At 48.5% G+C, this 18,718-nt stretch overlaps 1 protein-coding gene across 1 annotated transcript in view; it reads right to left on the bottom strand.

Annotated features, from left to right (window-relative positions):
• FAM83F (family with sequence similarity 83 member F) overlaps positions 1-18,000 on the bottom strand; it is a 45,390-nt gene extending 27,390 nt beyond the window's left edge. The window contains exon 1 of the mRNA XM_066358487.1: positions 17,430-18,000. Within this exon, the coding sequence (XP_066214584.1) occupies positions 17,430-17,924 (495 nt within the window). The 5' untranslated portion in view covers positions 17,925-18,000. The remainder of the gene's footprint in view (positions 1-17,429) is intronic.
• Positions 18,001-18,718: the final 718 nt, after the last annotated feature.

The following is an 18,718-nucleotide window of genomic DNA, read 5'->3' as shown; positions in this document are numbered from 1 at the left end:
CACATGTGCCTGACCAGGATCCACCTGGCATGCCCACCAGGGGGTGATGCTCTGCCCATCTGGGGCATTGCTCTGTTGCAACCAGAGCCATTTTAGCGCCTGAGGCAGAGGCCATAGAGCCATCCTCAGCGCAGGGGCCAACTTTGTTCCAATGGAGCCTTGGCTGTGGGAGGGGAAGAGAGAGACAGAGAGGAAGGAGAGGGGGAGGGGTGGAGAAGCAGATGGGCGCTTCTCCTGTGCCCTGGCCAGGAATTGAACCCGGGACCCCTGCACGCCAGGCCGATGCTCTACCACTGAGCCAACCGGCCAGGGCCCAGTCAACTTTTTTGAGGAACACAAATGCTTCTAAGATGGAGGAAGAATAAAGATCCATAATAGCTAAGTCAATTTTATAATAAAAAAAACTAAAAGGGAATACTTGTCCTAAGAGATAGTAAGACTACAGAGCTATAGTAGTAAGAATTGTGGTACTGAGGTAGGAACTGACAGAAAGACTGATGGAACAGAATAGAGAGACTGGAAACATATATGTACTTACATATGTGCAGACTTTAAGTCTGATAGAGGTAGAACCACAATTCAGTGGAGAAAGGATGCTGTTTAGTAGATGCTCTTGGGAAAATTGGCTTACTACACAGAGAAAAATAAAGTGGATCCCTACCTCATACTTTGTATAATGGCTAATTTCAGGTAGGCTAAATACCTGGATATGAAAAATAAAACTAATAAAGGAATTGATGAAATGTAGAAAAATACCTTCAGGACATAGGTAAGAAAGTATTTCTTAAGATTCCAAAAGTACAAATCATAAAGCAAATAAAATTTTTAAAAGATTCACTCCACAAACTAGGGACAAAGGTAACTAAAGGATGACTGGGAGAAAATATCTGCAATGTCTACAATCCAAAGGAATTAATAATACACAAGAGATCCCTGCAAATTGGCAAGAAAAAGAAAGGAAACTAATTAGAAAAAGGAGCAAAGAATATGACTAGGAAATACCTAAAGGAGATACCTGAATGGCTAATAAGTATATAAAGAGAAGCAGACCTCATTAGCAATCAGAAAAATTCAAATTAAAGCAAAGAAATGAAAAGCGGAACCCTCATTCACTGCTGGTGGGAGAGAACACTGGTGCAGCTATTCCCAGAGCAAGGAACAGAGCTCAGTGGATTTAAGGATGTTCCTAACTACAGCCAGCAATGACACTCTTGGCCACGCACCCAGGGAACCTTTGCACAGGTCTATAAGAGGGCAGGAACAAAGACATTCACTGCAGCTTTCTTTAGGATAGTAAAGAGTTGGCAACAACTTAGATGTGAGCCTCTAGATAGAATGGGTATGCATAATGTGAGAAATGTACATGACAGAGTAGCAGACAGAAGCAAGGAACTAGTTCTGCACACAGAACTTGAATGGTTTTTTTAAAAATGGATAGTTACTGGATAAGATCTATAGCCTAATACCATTCATATAAATAAAATAACACTGCATATTTTTCAAGGATATAGACATGTCCAAGGGCATATGCTAAGTACACTAAGTGCAGCTGCCCCTGGGAGGAGGAAGGAATGGTAGGGAAAGAGAAAGTAAAAGAGGAGGGGCTGAGGGCAGTGGACCATGAACTGAGGCTCACAGCTTTACACTTGAAGTCCAAAACAAACAAGCACAAATAAACAAAAGCAAACAGTTGTCCTGGAACACTTCAGGGTATGTCCAGTGGAGCTGAGTTTAATCATGGAAGGCTGTAACATGATACTCCAGACCTCATTCCATCAGAGCATGGCCTTCCACCATCTTGGAGGGCTCCTGATGTCTTAGCTCCCCAGTGTTGTCTGAGGCCAAAGCCTGTCATTTGGTCACGTCAAAAACACTTCACAGTTTCCAGCTTAAAGTCGACTCTCAATATACGGCTGAGCTTGACTGGCTCACGGAGATACTTCTGGATTCATAATCTGGCTTTTGTTTCCCCGTTGGAAGAGCAGGCAGGGAGCTGGCCGGTCACCTGAGAAGGCTGCAACTGGAGCAAGAGAATCTGTGGGCCGCTTTCGGGAGGCGTGGTCTGAGGCACCTGGTGGGAGCCAGCCATCTGTGTCACTACCAATTAAACACTGAAATATCGGTAGTAGAAAAAAAATTGCTTGCTGACTCCTGCAATCTCATTGTGGAGGAGAAGTGATAATTACCCTTTGCTTTGGTCTCCGAGGGCCGCTGCCTGACATCCAAGCTCCGCAGCATCAGGCCTAGGAAAACCAGCTCTCCTGACTCCCTCTGCTCCAGGTATTTAATGTGCCACGTGATCCTCAGTGCCAAACCTAACTTCAAGACTCCTGGTGTCAGTGGAAAGATCAGATTTTAAAAGAAGGACGTCACAGGCTCAGAACCCAGGGAGACAGATTTCATTAGGAGAGAACAACCACCCCTCCTCTGGGCAGGCTCACAGTGTCCTTTACCCAGTTACCCACTGATGTGCAGCCCAGGGAGAGAGGTTAATTCCAGATGGCAGGAGTGTTTAGAAGCTGTTGCATGCTCTGGCAAAGAGGCTCTGATGCTGTAATACTTCTCATTGGGAGTTCCTTTAGCATCACATCTTCTGCTTTGATATCCTGCTGCAGTGGGGAGGAGGAGGAGCCAGGTGGGCTAGGGAGCCTTGGATTCCCCTCTATCTGTCATTCACATTTAATTAAACTGCCAGCTTTTCAGTTTCTCTTTCTCTACTCCTTAATTACCATCAGATAATGAAAAGGACCCCACCGTCCCCCATGTACTTCATGGCTTAAGACAACTGGCACCCCTGATATGTTTAGATGGCCCAGACTAGACTTCAGAGCCTGTTTACCAGACACCCCCAACAGCCACCTCCAAAATCAACATCTTCTCGGTTACCAGCATCCAATGGCCTCTTCTTCTCCTCTGACCAAATCCAGTCTGTCACCAACTCCAGTAGGTCCCGCACACTTCGTGCACCTTCTCTGGGTCAACTTCTTTCCGTTCTCCTTGGACTGCTGTCCTAGATCAGGACCCCTTCATGTCTTACCAGACTTCTAGAATAGCTTCCTCTCTAGTCTCCCCTTCCTATTCTCTCTCTGTGTTCCAATTCATTCTCTGCAGCAGTGACCTCCTACCCCAAACAAGATGCTGATGAACCACTGGGTCTCACAGCCCTCAAGAGAGGCCCAAACCCTTACCTTGGCATCTGAAGGGCCTCCTCCCCAACTTCATCTTGGGCTATTTCACCTCTGTCCTTGTTGTCAGCCATGCTGAATGACCTAGAGTTACCCTAATACAATATTGACTTTTGGGGGCAAGTCATTTTTTCTTGTGGGGGGCTTATCTTTGCAGGAAGTTTAGCACCATCCTGAGTGGTAATAACCAAAAAAAAAAAAAAAAATGTCTGTAGACAAAGGCATTAAAAAATGTTTTCTGGGGGCAAAAATCACAGCAGGTCACCCCCCACCAACATCTTTTGAGAACCACGACACATCAGTCTTGTTCCTACCCCTTCTACACCTCTGTGAAACATCTATACATCTCTTAAGACTCAGCCAAAAACTTTCTGAATTTCTCCCCACCCAATAATGTTCACTACTCCCTGCATCCTGTCCACACTGTATTATAGGCAAATAACTGAGCTCCTTGACACTCCTTTGTAACATCTGCTGAATGGCTCTGTCCGTTACTGGGCTGTAGGATCCTGGATGGCAGGGATCATCTGATTTCTCTTAGAATCTCTACTCTCAGGGGACATCTCAACACAAGTCAAGTTTCCATGTTTATGGAATGAATGTCTAAATGGAGGTTGTTTCATTTGTAGGGTGTGGATGTACCTTTGTAGCTATTTATTTCATTAATGACAAGCCCTGGGGTGGAGAGAAAAAAGAATGCTGAGCAAGATTCCTGGTTAGATCGTCTTGCTGGAAGACAGAGCTGAAGTTCTTCCTCAAGTTCACAGAGAACGGAAAAGAAGTTGAGTCTTATGGGACTGCTGCCTGAGGTGACGCTCTGAGATCTGGTCTCTCTGCCTCTGCTCCTATCCACCTAAGATGCTGAAGGAGCAGCTGGCCCATGAGGGAGGACAGTACTTAACCAAGGGGTAGAAGTCCACACCAAGGACATGAGGCCAGGGGGCAGGGCTGCCACTAGCACATACAGCAAGCACCTTTGTGCAGATTACAAAAGGTTGCTGTCCTCTCTGTGATGGAATGCAAGCCAGTAAGTGGACCACAGTGCCCACCTGAAGGGTACAGGTTGTACCTGTGCACTTGGCCTCTTCACTGAAGGACATTCCAGATGTGCAGAACCTCCAGTCAGCACTAGGAGGACACTTAGCTAGAGCCTAGCTTGGAGGTTAAGTTATCCATTCTTGGTTCTGGCAGAGGTGGGACTAAAGTACAGGCTTCTGACACTAGTCCTGAGCTATTGCCCCCAGATGATGTGGTCACAGCAGGCTCTGGTGACAGGTCTACTCTGGCTAGAACCCCAGGCCACCTCTGGTCACACAAAACCAAGAAGCATCAGTGGAACTAGACTAAACCACCCTCTCTCTCACTGGTTTCTCCAGCTCTGCTGGCCTGGAGCTCTAGGGACTGGGGCAGATATGGCTGCTGTTCTGGCAAAGACCCACCCCTTTTATTAAAAAAAAATTTGATTGATTTTTAAAAAGAGAAGAAGGGGGTGGGAGAGGGAGGGAACAGAAAGGAAGGGGGGAGAAGGGGAAAAAGAGAGAGAGAGAGAGAGAGAGAGAGATTGACTTGTTGTCCCACTTATTTATGCATTCACTGGTTGATTCTTGTATGTGCCCTGACTGGGAATTGAACCTCCAGTTGGGATGATGCTCTAACCAACTGAGCTACCTGGCTAGGGCCAATCTACTCCTTTCTCACTCAGCTCCATGGTAGGAAAAAGCAAGAGGTCACAAGCCAAGCCTGCCCATCACAGGGGTGTGCTGGTGACAGTCACTTCTTCCTGGGGAAGAAGGGAAACAGCCTACCAAGGCACATCCCAGCTTTCCCACTGGTGACCCATGTGAGCCTAGGGACTGATTTTGACTCCTCATGCCAGCCCTGCCTACTTCCCATGCCTGCTGGGAGGTTCAGATGAGATCATGCCCGGGACATTCCAGAAAAAAAGCTTACAGTTATGCGGGACCATTAAATTCATTTGCTACAGGATAATGGTGCTAAGTAACTTCCATACCTTGAACCCTAAGGTCCCTCGGGGTAGGGAGGGCAGTAGCTGAATAAACTGGTCAAGCTGTTGCCTCCCAGAACAGCCATCGGTCTGGCAGTCCAGGGGAGTCAGTTTGTCTGGGACCAGAGAGCAGTCCTTCCTGTTCCCAAGATAAGTAGTGTCAGTCAGCCAGCCAGCCAGCCAGCCTCTGGATCAGTCATTTCCAAGTGTGAAATGTCCCTTCTCTGAGCTCCCCAAAGACAGATCAAGGGCTACAGGTACACTTAAAGTTCATGGATGGTTCACACCTGGGGTGAGGGTGTGCCTGTTGAGTGTGCAGATCAGGGCCTCACTAGATGATTCTGCAGGCCCATAAAAATGCATTTCGATAGCACTTTCCCCTCAGATGCTTTGAATGCAGGTGGTGGATGGATCAGATTTTGAGTAACCATAAGTGTTTAGAGGAGACTATATCGTCTTCTTGCTGGTGTGGCCTGGAGTGAGTCATTTAATCTAAGCTTCAGTTTCCTCATTTTAAAATGGGGAGGTGACACCTTCACAGAGTTGTTCTGAGCTTTAAATGAGATGGCACAAGGAGCAAGTGCTCAGTCTGTGGGGAGCAGTGGGTAAAACGCTAAGGCAGTGGTTCTCAAACTTTTTGAAGTTGGGGCATATTTAAAATCCAACAAATAATTCTAGGCACACTATATACACATTTCTGAGAAATATATTAAATATAATAATTAAGTCAAATATTAAAGAAAAAATATAAAGTCCAAGCATGCTTTTATGGTAATTAAATGAAATAAATACAACAAATTTAAATTTATTCTGACATTAAAAAACATTTTATGTTACATTTTTTTATTTTATTTATTTATTTATTTATTTATTTTTTACAGAGACAGAGGGTGAGTCAGAGAGAGGGATAGACAGGGACAGACAGACAGGAATGGAGAGAGATGAGAAGCATCAATCATTAGTTTTTCATTGTGTTGCAACACCTTAGTTGTTCATTGATTGCTTTCTCGTATGTGCCTTGACCGCGGGCCTTCAGAAGACTGAGTAACCCCTTGCTGGAGCCAGTGACCTTGGGTTCAAGCTGGTAGGCTTTTACTCAAACCAGATGAGCCCGTGCTCAAGCTGGCGACCTTGGGGTCTCGAACCTGGGTCCTCTGCATCCCAGTCCAACACTCTATCCACTGCTCCACCACCTGGTCAGGATATGTTACATTTTTTGAGTTATACTTTTTAGAATTTGTAAAAAAGAGGGGTTAAAAAATTAAAAAACGACAAAAAAGTTATCTTTTTTTATATATATAGATACATCCTTAGTAAGATTTAGTAAATTTGGCAGGTCCCACCATGAATGTGTTAGTTTTTTCATTCTTGTGTTTATGAGAAGCATGAGCCTGATGTGTCCTAGTGATTTCTTCAATGTTTGGGCGTATATTTGAAAGGCAAACTCTCATTTCCTCATCAATACATTGAAGAATTCCTCTCTTTTTACTCTTAATTGTGTTGAGTGCAGAAAACTCCCACCATATATATCATCATAACTTTTCACCAAAGAAGAAACTTGCCTCTAGTCTTTCCAGGGAACATGGGGGGTAGTGTAAACAATCCAGCACCACAGCTTAACAGCCTTTGGCAACCTAATCAGGCAAGTGAGATGGGGGGTCGGGCAGACTGTCAACCTACAGCCAATTCCCCACATGCCTGTCCCCCAAAAATATAAATTCCAAAAGCCCTGTTGTTTTTTTGGTCCCCAACGAGCACATATTTCTCTGGAATACCATAGGGTGCACCTGGAAATCTTCTAGGGCGCACCAGTGAGCCCTGGCGCACACTTTGAGAACCATTGCGCTAAGGTCTCCTCTCTCCTCAGAGAGGGAACGCTGAGCAAACAGCTACCACTTCAGAGGAGGCAACATGAGGGAGGGAAACAGACAGTGTAGGGGCATAGCTCCCAGGGAGCCTGCGCAGACATCAAGGTAGAAATGTTTTCCTTTTGCTCAAGGCCCAACAGGCCCAGCCTGGGGTGCTGATTAAAGCATGGGTAACGCTACACTCAGAAAGGTCAAAGTTGAACTGATTGAGGGGAAGAGCAGCCCAATTAAGGAAGAAGAGTCTATAAGGTGCACTGTTGGTGGAGCAACGCTGGGCATCCATACCCATACCCCAAGCAGCCAGAACGCACAGGTGAAACCTGTCAGAGTAGAGACTGCCTGGAGGTAGGCTCTGGGCACTTGAACCAGGCGCAGAATGGTGTGCTGCTGGGGGATGGGAACAATTCATCTCTGGGGGTTGGGGCTTGGGAGCACTGGATTTTCTTTGAAGGCTATGACAGGCCCCATCTGAAGCATCACCAATTTCTGCACAAGGTGCAGAATTTCCACAGTCCAAGAGCATATAGCAATGGGGAAAGCCAACCTTGGAGTAAGGAGTCTCATACTGGCGGTGAGAGCGTGGGTGCTACTTAACCCCTCTGAATTCCACCTGATAAGTGAGGCTGCCTCATGGTTCTACAGAGGAAGCAAAGAAATACTGTGATGCCTACCTAGTCAGAATATGGCATGATGTCTGCCAGGCTCTGCCCTTTTGTCGGGCACACAGTAGGTACGCAGGGTTAGCTTGATGGGGTACTAGTTTCACAGTCTTGATCATGCTCCCTCTGGGCAGAAAGATCCAATAACACAACCCTAAACATGTTCCTTTGCTCAAACACTCTGGTCCCCAACTGCCTGTAGAATCAAGCCCTCAGCTTGGCTAAAGACCCTCCATGTACGTCCAACCCACTCACTCTCTTTCCCAACAATAAACACTGTAAAATCTCCAAACACACCCAGAAGGCTCTGCCCTTAAGATTTAATTTGTGCAGTCACCACCCTGTCCCTGTGGATATGGACATGCCCTTTCCCTGTTGAGGTCCTGGTTCCAGTCCTCCCTGAGGACCACACTATGGTCCCAGGGCACTGTGTGCTCCTCCCGGGAATCCTTGTCTGCTCAGGCCTGTGTCTGAGCACTTGGGGTGAGGGAGGGGTGGAGGACAGACATCTGTCATTCCTTCCTGCACAGGGCCTGATTGGCAGTAAATGCTCTAAACAGAATCCCTCTGCAGTGGTGGCTCCCCTTGGGGAGCTAAGGAAGTAGCTTAGACCAGAGCCTTGGACCACCAAGAGGGTAGAGCCAAGACCAATGGGGTCCTATTCTCTGTTTGGAGGCCAAGCTGCCTGCACCCCACCAGCAGGGCATCTGTGCTTTGTCAGCTGAGGCTTCCCAGCTGTCTGTGGCCCATGTACATTGTTTCAGGCTCACTAATTAGACATCATTAAACACCAGGCTCCCTTGCTGCACTGGCAGCCACTGGAGCCCAATTCTGCCCTGCCAGTCTGCTTCCTCCCCAGACCTCTGGCCTCAGTGCAGGGCTCTGTTCCCAACCCTGTGGGTCATGTCTCCCGGCTGTGTACCACTGTGTGAGGGGGAGGGGTCATTCCCTGTTCATCTGACCCTATGAGGCCATCAGTCTTCACACCCATTCCCCAAACTAGGCTGATGAAATAGACATACATAGGAGACCCAGGCTGGCTCTCCAGAGGGAGAATAGACTGTACCCACATGAGCAAGGTCAACTGATTCAGCCATGAAGAACCACACGTGAATTCACCAGGGAGTGAGCATGGCAGTTCTTTTTAAGATCCCAGGCTAAAATAAAAAAAAAAAAATCCCAGATAGCTTTTCCCTGCCCCATGGCATGCTTCTGGGACAACTTCCCCTGCACTAAGTTGGTGTTAATTAGTGAAAATTATCTAATGCAAGCTCATTTTAACATTAGCTTAAAGCTAAACATAATTAGGAAGATAAATCAGCTGCAAAAAAATCCAATGAAGATACACAAACAATCCTTAGGATCAGTTGCTGGTTTTGGTTCCTGGCCTGGGGCTCTGAGCACCATATGATACATGCACAGAGCAAGGAAGGACTTAAAAGTACCTGCTGAAGCATCTCCTGATTGATCTACCAGAATGAGACAACTGGAGCTGGCAGTTTGCCTCAGAGGTTCTGAGAAGCAACAAGGATAACTTAGCGGCCACCACCAGGTGATGCTACCTGGGAGGGCTCCCCGGAGGCAGATGGATAGTGCAGAGGGAGGTTTGGTTGGGGTTTGGTTGGGGAAGGTGATCTGGAGGTGTTGGAGGAGGGAACTGTGTGAATCCACATGTTCTTGCACACACTTGCCCTCTGCCTGCCTTCCCCACCCAAACTAGCTGTTTCAGCTGTCAATTCCTGGTGGTCTGTGCTCCCCTAAACTTGGTGGGAATCAGATTCAACTCAGTTTCCAACCAGTTCTATTATTTACCAGCAACTGGCCTTATCTTCTCTGACTGTCAATTTCCTCATCTGTAAAATGGAAAGTTGCTGGATTGTAATGAAACAATACATTCTTCAGGACTGGCATACATCTGACATTTAAGTGCTCAATAAATAATAGCTATTAATCTGCTTAACTGTGGTGCCATTTATTTTCATTTTATCTTCCCCATATTTAGAATTAAAAGCAGGGTCCAATTTTATTCAACTGTATATTTCTGGAACCTGGCACATAGTAGGTCCTCAGAAAAACATGTTGCATGAACTAGCAAATGTGGGGAATCTCCAGGCAGTCCGGAAACTCTCCAGGGAGGGGGGGTTAAGGACACTTACAGTCTGTCCTTGAAGACCCACCTAAAGGTAAAGGGCCCTGGTCTCCACCGTGACTGCAACCATTGGTTGGCTCATTGCTAAAAAACAGAACAAAAAGGACATTTATGCAGAGCCTCCCACATACCCAGCCAGTACTGCGAGGAGCCCAACGGAATGATGACCACCCAACTAGCTACGCTAGGAGGGCTTTACAGATTACTGGAAACTTGGGCCAGAGTGACTAATAATTGGAAACACTCTTTACCAGAGCTAAGATTCTGGGATCATAAGCGAAGTCCACATACTCCACAGATTTCAGAGAAGGGTAAAGAAAACTAGGTAAGGCAGCTAAACTGACTGCTCCTGGGATGGGGGGAAGGGGGAGGTTGTGGAGGGGGAGGAGCAAGGATCTCTGGAGTGACTCAGCCTGCGTGATGGGGAGCTCAGGACAGTGCCAGGACCCACCCCAAGCTTGTTGGTTCTCTGCCCTGCTTCCCTGATCCCCATGGGAAGCTTGCTCCACAGCAGGCTCTGCTTGTACAAGCTGAGAAAAGGAAGGTGTTTCTGGTCACCAGCCAAGGTGAGGCAGTATTCTTGGGAGTGACAACGTGGAGGGACGGGGGTTTGCTGGCTGGGAATTCATCAGGGTCTCAGTTTGTCAGGGAGGGCACAAGACCCATGGGCCAGAAAGCGGTCATTAAGAGGACACCCAGCTTCCAGGTGACACCTGTCCCCAGGGCCTCCATGCAGGAAGAACCCACCCTACTCGCACAGATCAGAGCAGCTAGCAGTTCTGTACTCGTCTCTCGACAAACTTGTAGGCTTCCCAGGTCCTGGCTGGCAACAAATTATTCTATTTCTGGAAGTTTTGGAGGGAAGAGGTGGTCCTAGGGGGCAATTCCCAAAAGCAACCTGCATTTGTAACAGAAGGACACAGCCTTGACTTCAGACCTGCAAGGAACCCCCACTGGCCTCTTATGAGTTCTAGGGCCTTGTGCTTTCCCTAAGCCTTTGGGAAAATACGACTTCCCTTGCAAGGTGCTAAGGATTGAATTAATGAACAGAAATCACATGGGAAGCACCTATCTTTCAATAATGTTAGTCCCTCTTAATAGAAATCCTTTATATCTGCCTACATTATTCATCTTTTTCAAAGTACTGTCTCATAGTCTTGGACTAGCATGTCAAAGCAGTCTTGTAAACAAGGAGGCAAGAATTATCCCCATTTTATAGATGCAGAGATGGAGGCCCAGCAAGGTCAAATGATTTGCCCAAGGTCACCTAGTAGGTGAGGAAAGAGACAGCCAGAGCAAGGACAAGGACACCCAGGTTCGAGACACCCAGATTCAGGTTCCCAGCTCTGTGCTCCTCCCCCGGCAGTGGTCAGGCCTCCTGGGACCACTGCCCAGCAGACCTGTCTATGCTGCTCATGACATCGAGAGAAGGTCATGAAGAAGGCACCAGCTTACTGAGGCCCCATCTTCTACTTTTGAACTATCCATGAAACACCCATCCTCAGGGTTTCAGGAACCCAAAGTGTTAGATTCCAGAGAAATCAAGCTTAGCTTTCCCTTTCCTCCAGAGAAAGAAAGAGCCTGTCCCTCCATGCCCCATCACCCTCCTCGCCCCTCGTGCCTCATCATCCTCCCTGTGAAAGCTCAAGCTGTAGAGTTTTCCAGACTGCCCTGGGGCTCTTTAGGCTGAGTCAGACCCTTCTGAGTGATGGTGGGTGCAAGGGGAATACCCTCAGGCATCCCTGGTTAGGAACCAGGGAGCCTCTACGCCTTCCTGTTTCGTCTCTGCACACGGCATCCCAGTGAAGATCCTTAGCTGAGGATTCAGATGCTGCAGCCTCACAGACAATGAGCCAGGAAGACAGCTGTCCTGACAAACCACCACCACTAAATCAAGGCCAACAGATAAATGCAGAGAGGGGAGAGGGAGGGAGGGCCATGGGCAGCCTCATCATTCAGAGGAACAAGGACGCATACCTGCCCCAACAACTTAATCTCCTGGCTGGGGCACCCCCACTTCTGGGAGGAAATTCAACCTCACTCCTTCCCCTGTTCCCAGAAAAGACCAAGAAGGCAGCAGTTACTTTCTAAGTCCATGTTTTTCACACATAGTTTCTCCCTTGTTTTTCAAAACCATCCAGGAATCTAAGCATATCCTCCCATTTTGTAGGTCAGGAACCTCAGAAGGAAGTGATTTTCCCACAGGAACACAACCAGTGAGTGTCCAAATAAGAACAAAAACTAAGACCTTGCAACTTCAGAGCTCATGCTCTGCCCCTGAGGTGAAGCTACGTGTCCATTGCTCAGAAATTCTGGATCCTGGGATCAGTGATTGAGCACAAAGGAGCCTCTAACAGCCAAAGCACCTGGGGCTTGGCAGGGATGCTGGGACAGGTTGGGGCAAGGTCCTGCAAGGGCTCTGAAGCTCGGTTCCTGGAGCTGCAGCTGCGCTATTATCACCAGCCTTCATAGGACAAGGACCCCGCAGCTGTCCAGTGCCTCTGAAACAAAGCCCAGGTGGGACAGTCACTCATGGAAGAAGAAGGGTTAGGCAGAGGGGACAGTGTGTTGGACCCACAGGTCATGGGCTGCCCTGCACACTGAAATCAGGTTTTAGAAAGTCACTGTCCCTGTGAGATGGAAAAGAGAACAGGAAAGGAGGGATGGAGGAAGGTATTAGGAGCAAATCTGAAATTGGAACCAGCTCACAAACAGGGTGGTAAGGTGGCTAATGAATGGATTATCAGACTCAGATTTCACAAACCAGTAACATTTTTTAAATTCTGTATGTAAACCTTTGTTGTTGTTTTCTTGTTTCCTTGTGCATCTGATTTATGTCTATAGCCAATGTCTAGCACGTGCCTGTATAGAGAAGGTACCTGGTACTATCTGCTGGATGCACTTGAATGAGAGAAATACCGATTAAGGCTAATGGGAGAACACAATGGGCTCTACCCAGTGGCAAAGGCTGCCACCTGCAAAGCTGAGTTTCCTGCTGCCATGACCTGCTGATTCCAAGACTTTGCCATACCTGCAGGCATGTGTAGCTAGCTGTTCGCCCTTATCAGCTGCCCATACCTCTAACAAGGATGCTAGCCTGGCCAAGCATGCCTCTTGCCCCCTCCTGCCTGGAGGAGCCTTTCCCCAATCCCTCTGATCTCCCTTATCCCCCACCCTCCAATTTAGAGAGCTCTCTCTGCTGCCAGACAGCCTATGAAGATGGGGATTAAAGGAGTCCCCCAGGTGAAGTGCAATTCAACTTCTCCAGACACGTGCTTTTCCAGAGGGACAGAGAGGGACAGTGGCCAATAGGAGACAGTTTCTAATCATTGAAACAGATCATGACCTCCTGTGGGCCCTGAAAAGGTGACAGAGAGGAATAAGGTAGAGTCCTGGTTCTTCCAAAGCTCCCAACCCCTGAGGATAAAATGGGCTCTCTCAAAGCAAGCTGTGTGCCAGGCACACAGGTGGCACAAAGAACCACATGTGAGAACGACAACAACAAAAAATTCTTTTTGAATTAAAAATGTGATAAGTGCCAAGGAAGAGGTGGCATCTGAATTGGGCCCTGAAGGAAAGGGACAAACCCATCAATAGGCAGAGAAGGGGCAGGGCTGGGCCTGGCTACCCACGTCCCTCAATCCCCTGGTTAATAAAAGCTGCCTCAGCCAGTAGCCTCCCTCTCCTGGGTTGTGCATATGATCTCTGCAGGGTCATTGGTAATTCTGACCAGTGGGACCTGGGGGAAGCTGTGTAATCTCCTTGTTGTTGGTCTGAAGATAGTCATTTTACCCTTTGGGACCTCAGAGTCCTCATCTGTGATAGGGTGGGGCAGTCAGTTTTTCTCTGTTCCTGAAGAACAGGCAATACTCTTTAAACCTGCCCATCAGCCTCACAAATGGACGCTGCTGGTCACCTGGTCACCAAGAAGCCTGGGCACACAGATGGATGGATGGCTTGGTGCAATCTTTCCCTTCCTGCTACAGTCAGACATGCTTATAGACAGGTCTTTAGCATCAAAGGTCCTGCCCTAATCTAGTTCAGAGCTGGATTAGTGGCCGTCCTGCCACACCCTCTAGTCAAGCACTCATCATACTGTATCATAATGATGGCTTAGTAGACTATTAGTCTACTTCAGAGCAGAGGAGTGTTTAACATGTTTGTTTTCTGCTAAAGTGTTTAGCACACAGTAGACCTTGAGATATTTTTCCAGTGACCAAATGTATGCACTGTCCCTCCAAGTAGAAAGCCCACCCAAACTAGAGTTGTATGAGTCTCTCACTCTGCCCTGGTAAGTAAGAAACAAGAATTTCCCAGTCTACACATGTGACCATGGTCACCCCTGGTCATCTCTGCCAGTGTGGGGCAGACCAGAGACTCATTTCTGGGTCCCTGAAGGCATTCTTTCCGCCTGTAGTGTAAGCAGACAAAATATATCATTCAGTGACACTAAAATAAGCAGATGACTCAAGGGGGAAAAAACACCATAAAAGTCCCCACCCCACAAGTAAACATGGCCAAATATTTGAATGTTGGCTATCCAGTGAGACCGGGAGAAACTTCTGACATTTGCAGAGGCCCAGAGAGCAGATAAGACAGACGGCCTCGAAGACCTCCTCCCACCCCACATGGCCCCACCTCCACACCTGCTGGGCTGGCCACCACCCTCTCCCACTTCTCTCCAACTTCCAATCACATATTCAAATGTCCCTTAGTTAGGCTCTTTCCTCTGCATTCCTGAGGCCCACACCAGGAAGCCACATTGGTCTGTGGCTGTGGATAAGTCATAGCCACAGAGCCTTAGTTTCTTGTTATCACTCAGGAATAACCTTGTGAGATTATTCTGAGAATTAAATGAGATAAAATACCAAACGCTGGCATTCAATTGGACATGAATGTCCTCTGCCTCTCTTCCCTCAATTACCCCATCTCTACACTTAAACCATCTCACAGTCTGCCCCACCTATCCTCACAGCAGCCAGACTCACTGAAAACAAAGAAACTTTCTCCCTCGGGGTGAAAGGGAAGAAGGAAGGATTTAGGGACGGCAATGGAGGATTGCTTGCCAGCTGGACAAGCTGTGGTAAGGGTGGGGGCAGGCAGTGGCCAGAGGTGTAGCCTTTAGAGCAGGAGCTAGGGATCAGCGTCTTTCTCTAACCAGCCATGTGACCTTTGGGCAAGCCCCTTTCCTTCTCCATGCCTCAGTTTCCTTGCCAGTGAAACAAGGTCAACCTCTCTACCCTACCAACTTCAGAGTCTTTGAGAAGAAGGTGCTGTACAGATGTGAGAAGCAGTGATGAAAAGTGGAGGCCCAGAAGGCCTGGGAGTTGAGTGGGCAGAGATAGGGTCAGAAGCAGCTTCTTCCAGGGGAGTGGTCACCTGCTTTGACCAGTTTTAGGACCCCCACACCAGGCCCTTCACAATGCTCAGCTCCCCCCAGGACAGCTCTTTCCTTTTGCCAATCAAAGCTGCTTGCTGTTTTGAAGCAAAATCTCTCGCTCCTGCTCCTTAGTGTCTTATGAGGAAACTGTCCGTTCCAACTGTCTCTTTCCCAGTTTAACTCAGCAATTCACCTCCCTCAGAAAGCCCTCCCACATTAAGCACATCTACTCAGAAACTCTTGCTTTGAGCACATCCCCCAGCATTTGAGCTAATTCTTGGAAGGCAAAGGCCACAGATTGTATCCTTCTATGGCTAGTGCCAGACAGACATTAGGCACTCAGAAAATAACTACTGGTTAAATATGTACGGACTGGAATACTGAATCGGTTCACAATTGTTAAAATTTCTGTTGTTAAATATTTAAAGAGTTAAGAACACTCCATTACACAAGAGACTTTTGACATCCCACATGGGACTGGAAGCCCAAGTGGGCAGGGTCCTTGTCTCTCCTTTCTTATAACAGGGTTATACAACCTGTCACCCAGGTTATGACAGGCTAACTCCATTCATCAGACAGTGGGGCAGGGTATGACAGTGGTTAAGAGACTCTGACATTTAAATCTAGGCTCAACCACTTACTAGCTATGTTACCTTTGGCAAGTAACATAACTATTTTGAATCCAAAAATAAGGAACATACCCATTTCCCCTGTTTGTCGTGAAAAGCGAAAGGGAAAATGCAAGCAAATCATTTTCACAGTGGTTGGCACATATTAAGTACTAATAAACCAAGGCATGTTAGTATTTAAGACTTGACCCCTGACCTCAGCTGCAGCTTGCTGCAAAATAATCACCTGCCTCTTTTCTCCGTTGTTCAAACTTGCCTTTGTCTTTTTGTACCATGCAATATACAAAGATAGTTCAGACAGACAAAGAGGAATTACTTAGAAAGAGAGAGGGGAAATATGGGGAGTGTAAATTAACCTTTCCTTCTGGTGGCCAGTCTAGCCAAGTACCTACATCCCTACCCCTTACTGAAAGAGGCGCCCCACCACTGGTCTTTCCAGGTTAATCTTCTCTCCCCAGACCATTCAGCCTCTAGCAGTAACTGAACTCCAACCACATTCATTGAATTGAATTAGAAGAGTGAACCCAAGCCACTCCTGTGGTATATTCTGAACTGGACACCAAAGGCTGCTGTTGTTTCTTAACAAATCTCTATGTAGGGGAGCCAGATTTAGTAAATAAAAGACAGGATGCCCCATTAACTTTGAATTTCAGATAAACAACAAATAATTTTTAGTACTAATATGCCACAGATATTGCATGGGGCATACCAATACTAAAAAGTTAATCATTATTGATCTGAAACTCAAAGTTAATGGGGCACCCTATATTTTATCTAGAAACTCTACCCAAGGGCACAAAGTAAAGGTTAAAATCTTCTCTTTGCCCCATAAGCTACCTGTACTCTAACCAGCCAACCTAGAAGCATTCCTTCCTTCCAGCCCCTAAGCACAGCAGACAAAATAAGTGGGAGCTTTTCCTGAGCTGCTGAGTCCAGCGACCTGCCTTGTCCAAGTGCCTAGCACAGAGCCAGGCACATAACAGGCACTCACAATAGATTCTTCATTCATTCCAGGCTGCTTAAGCTCTAATGCTGGGTCCAGTAGGGATTGTGAATGTGATGGGCCAGGTCAACCTTGGCTCTGCAGTAGGTTAAGAACATCATTGTTAGAGTGGGAGTGGGAGTGGGAAGTCAAACCACCAGCTTCTTGGGTTGTTTTGAAGATGAGAAACTGACAAGAAATATGTTTTGTAAGTTCCTGGACAGCACATAGATATTATCCTGATCACTGAGTGGCCCATTTTACCATAGAGCCCCACAAGCCTCCACTCTTCCCTAGGGAGAGGAACTCAACAGGAACATAGAAGCACATGGCAGATGGAAGCCAGTGCCTCTGGACACTGTAATAATGACCAACAACCATCCATTACTTTGTAATTTGACAAACACGTTTACATACATGCTCTAGAGGTCTCACCACAGCCCCACCATATGAGTGAGGTTTCCTGGACCATTTTCATGAAGGTGGTCAGGACGGTACGCCCTTAGGTGGGGCCTGGTCCAAGGGACTGGGCATGGGGCCCCACCTGTGAGGCGGTGGGGGGCAGGGCCTACCTTCTGGGCCTGTTGGATCAGCTGCCTGACCACCTGCTTGAGGTGCGGTGCCTTCTCCTCCTTAGGGGGGTGCGTGAAGAGGGTGACGCGACTCACGCCGCGGTAAAAGCCAGTGTCGGTCCAGCCCAGGTCCAGTGGGGGCACCTCGGTGTCCGAGCGGTCGGGCCAGTAGGCCAGGGACTCTCCGGGTTCAGCCGGGGCCTGCGGCGGAACCTTGCCCTTGGCCTTGTTTTTGCTTCGGGAGGAGGTAACGGCGGCAGGGGCAGGGTCCTCGTAGGGGCTCCAGGCTGCGCGGAGGGCCTGGCGTTCCTGGCTGGACAAGAAGTCCCGCAGCCGCTCTTTCTTGACCCGCTCGCGGTATGCCTGCTCGCCGCCCCCCAGCAGCGCCTCCAGCGCGGTCCGCCGCCGCTCGCAGTAGTAGAAGGCGGCCTGCGCCTCGGTCACACGTTCGTTCACGTGGGCCTCGTCCAGGCAGCTCAGCTGAGACTCGGCCATGGCGCCGACCGCCCACCCCGGCCCCGGCCCCGGCAGCGGCCCGAGTCCCACCGCCGCACCTGGAGCCGCCGAGGGGCGGGGCGCCTCACCTGGCCGCGAGGTCGGCCAATCGGCGCGGGCCGGAGCGCGGGCGCGGCCGTCGGGCGGGGCTTCGTCCTTCGCCTCTGCAGGCGCGAGCGGCGCGAGAGACCGCGGGGGTTCTCAGGGCACTCGGTGGGGCTCGGCCTGCGGGGCCCCGCCATGTCGCGAGCTCTAGACTGTGCAGGAACGTGGAGCGCGGCAGTCGTTAGTCCTGTTTGCGGCCTCGGGCCATCTTCCACGTCCCGGCCCCAACCCTTGGTGGGGGAAAGGTAGGGAAGCAAACCTTTTCCGCCACCAGAAGCGTCGCATGTGCGCGTTCATTTTTCCCCTGTGCTGGTTATGTCCGGAGCACGTGCTCTGGCCTAGGCGCCTCTGGGGCTGCAGATCTGACCTCTCCCCATTTGAGAGCCCGGGGGTCCTGCTGCAAGAGGTGGAGCGGTTAGTGTGCAAAAGCAAAATGCTAATAAAACCTCCAGCTCCCGGCCCAATGCGTCCCAGTTCTGAGATCAGAGACCTGCCTCCAGAAGCTGTCAATCCAACACCTTCATCAGGATAAAAATTTCTTTAAAAAGAAAAAGCCACCCAAATGCAGTAAGGATGTGGAATTTAAGTAAGCAGCAGCGTGGAATTTTTACCCCATTTAAATTGGTGTGTGTGTGTGTGTGTGTGTGTGTGTGTGTGTGTGTATGTTTGGGCAAGATAGGCTGACAGCA

This window comes from Saccopteryx leptura, chromosome 1, assembly GCF_036850995.1.
Source record: "Saccopteryx leptura isolate mSacLep1 chromosome 1, mSacLep1_pri_phased_curated, whole genome shotgun sequence".
NCBI lineage: Eukaryota > Metazoa > Chordata > Mammalia > Chiroptera > Emballonuridae > Saccopteryx > Saccopteryx leptura.
Note: the sequence above shows the minus strand (reverse complement) of the source record. Positions and strands in the feature narration are given on the sequence as shown.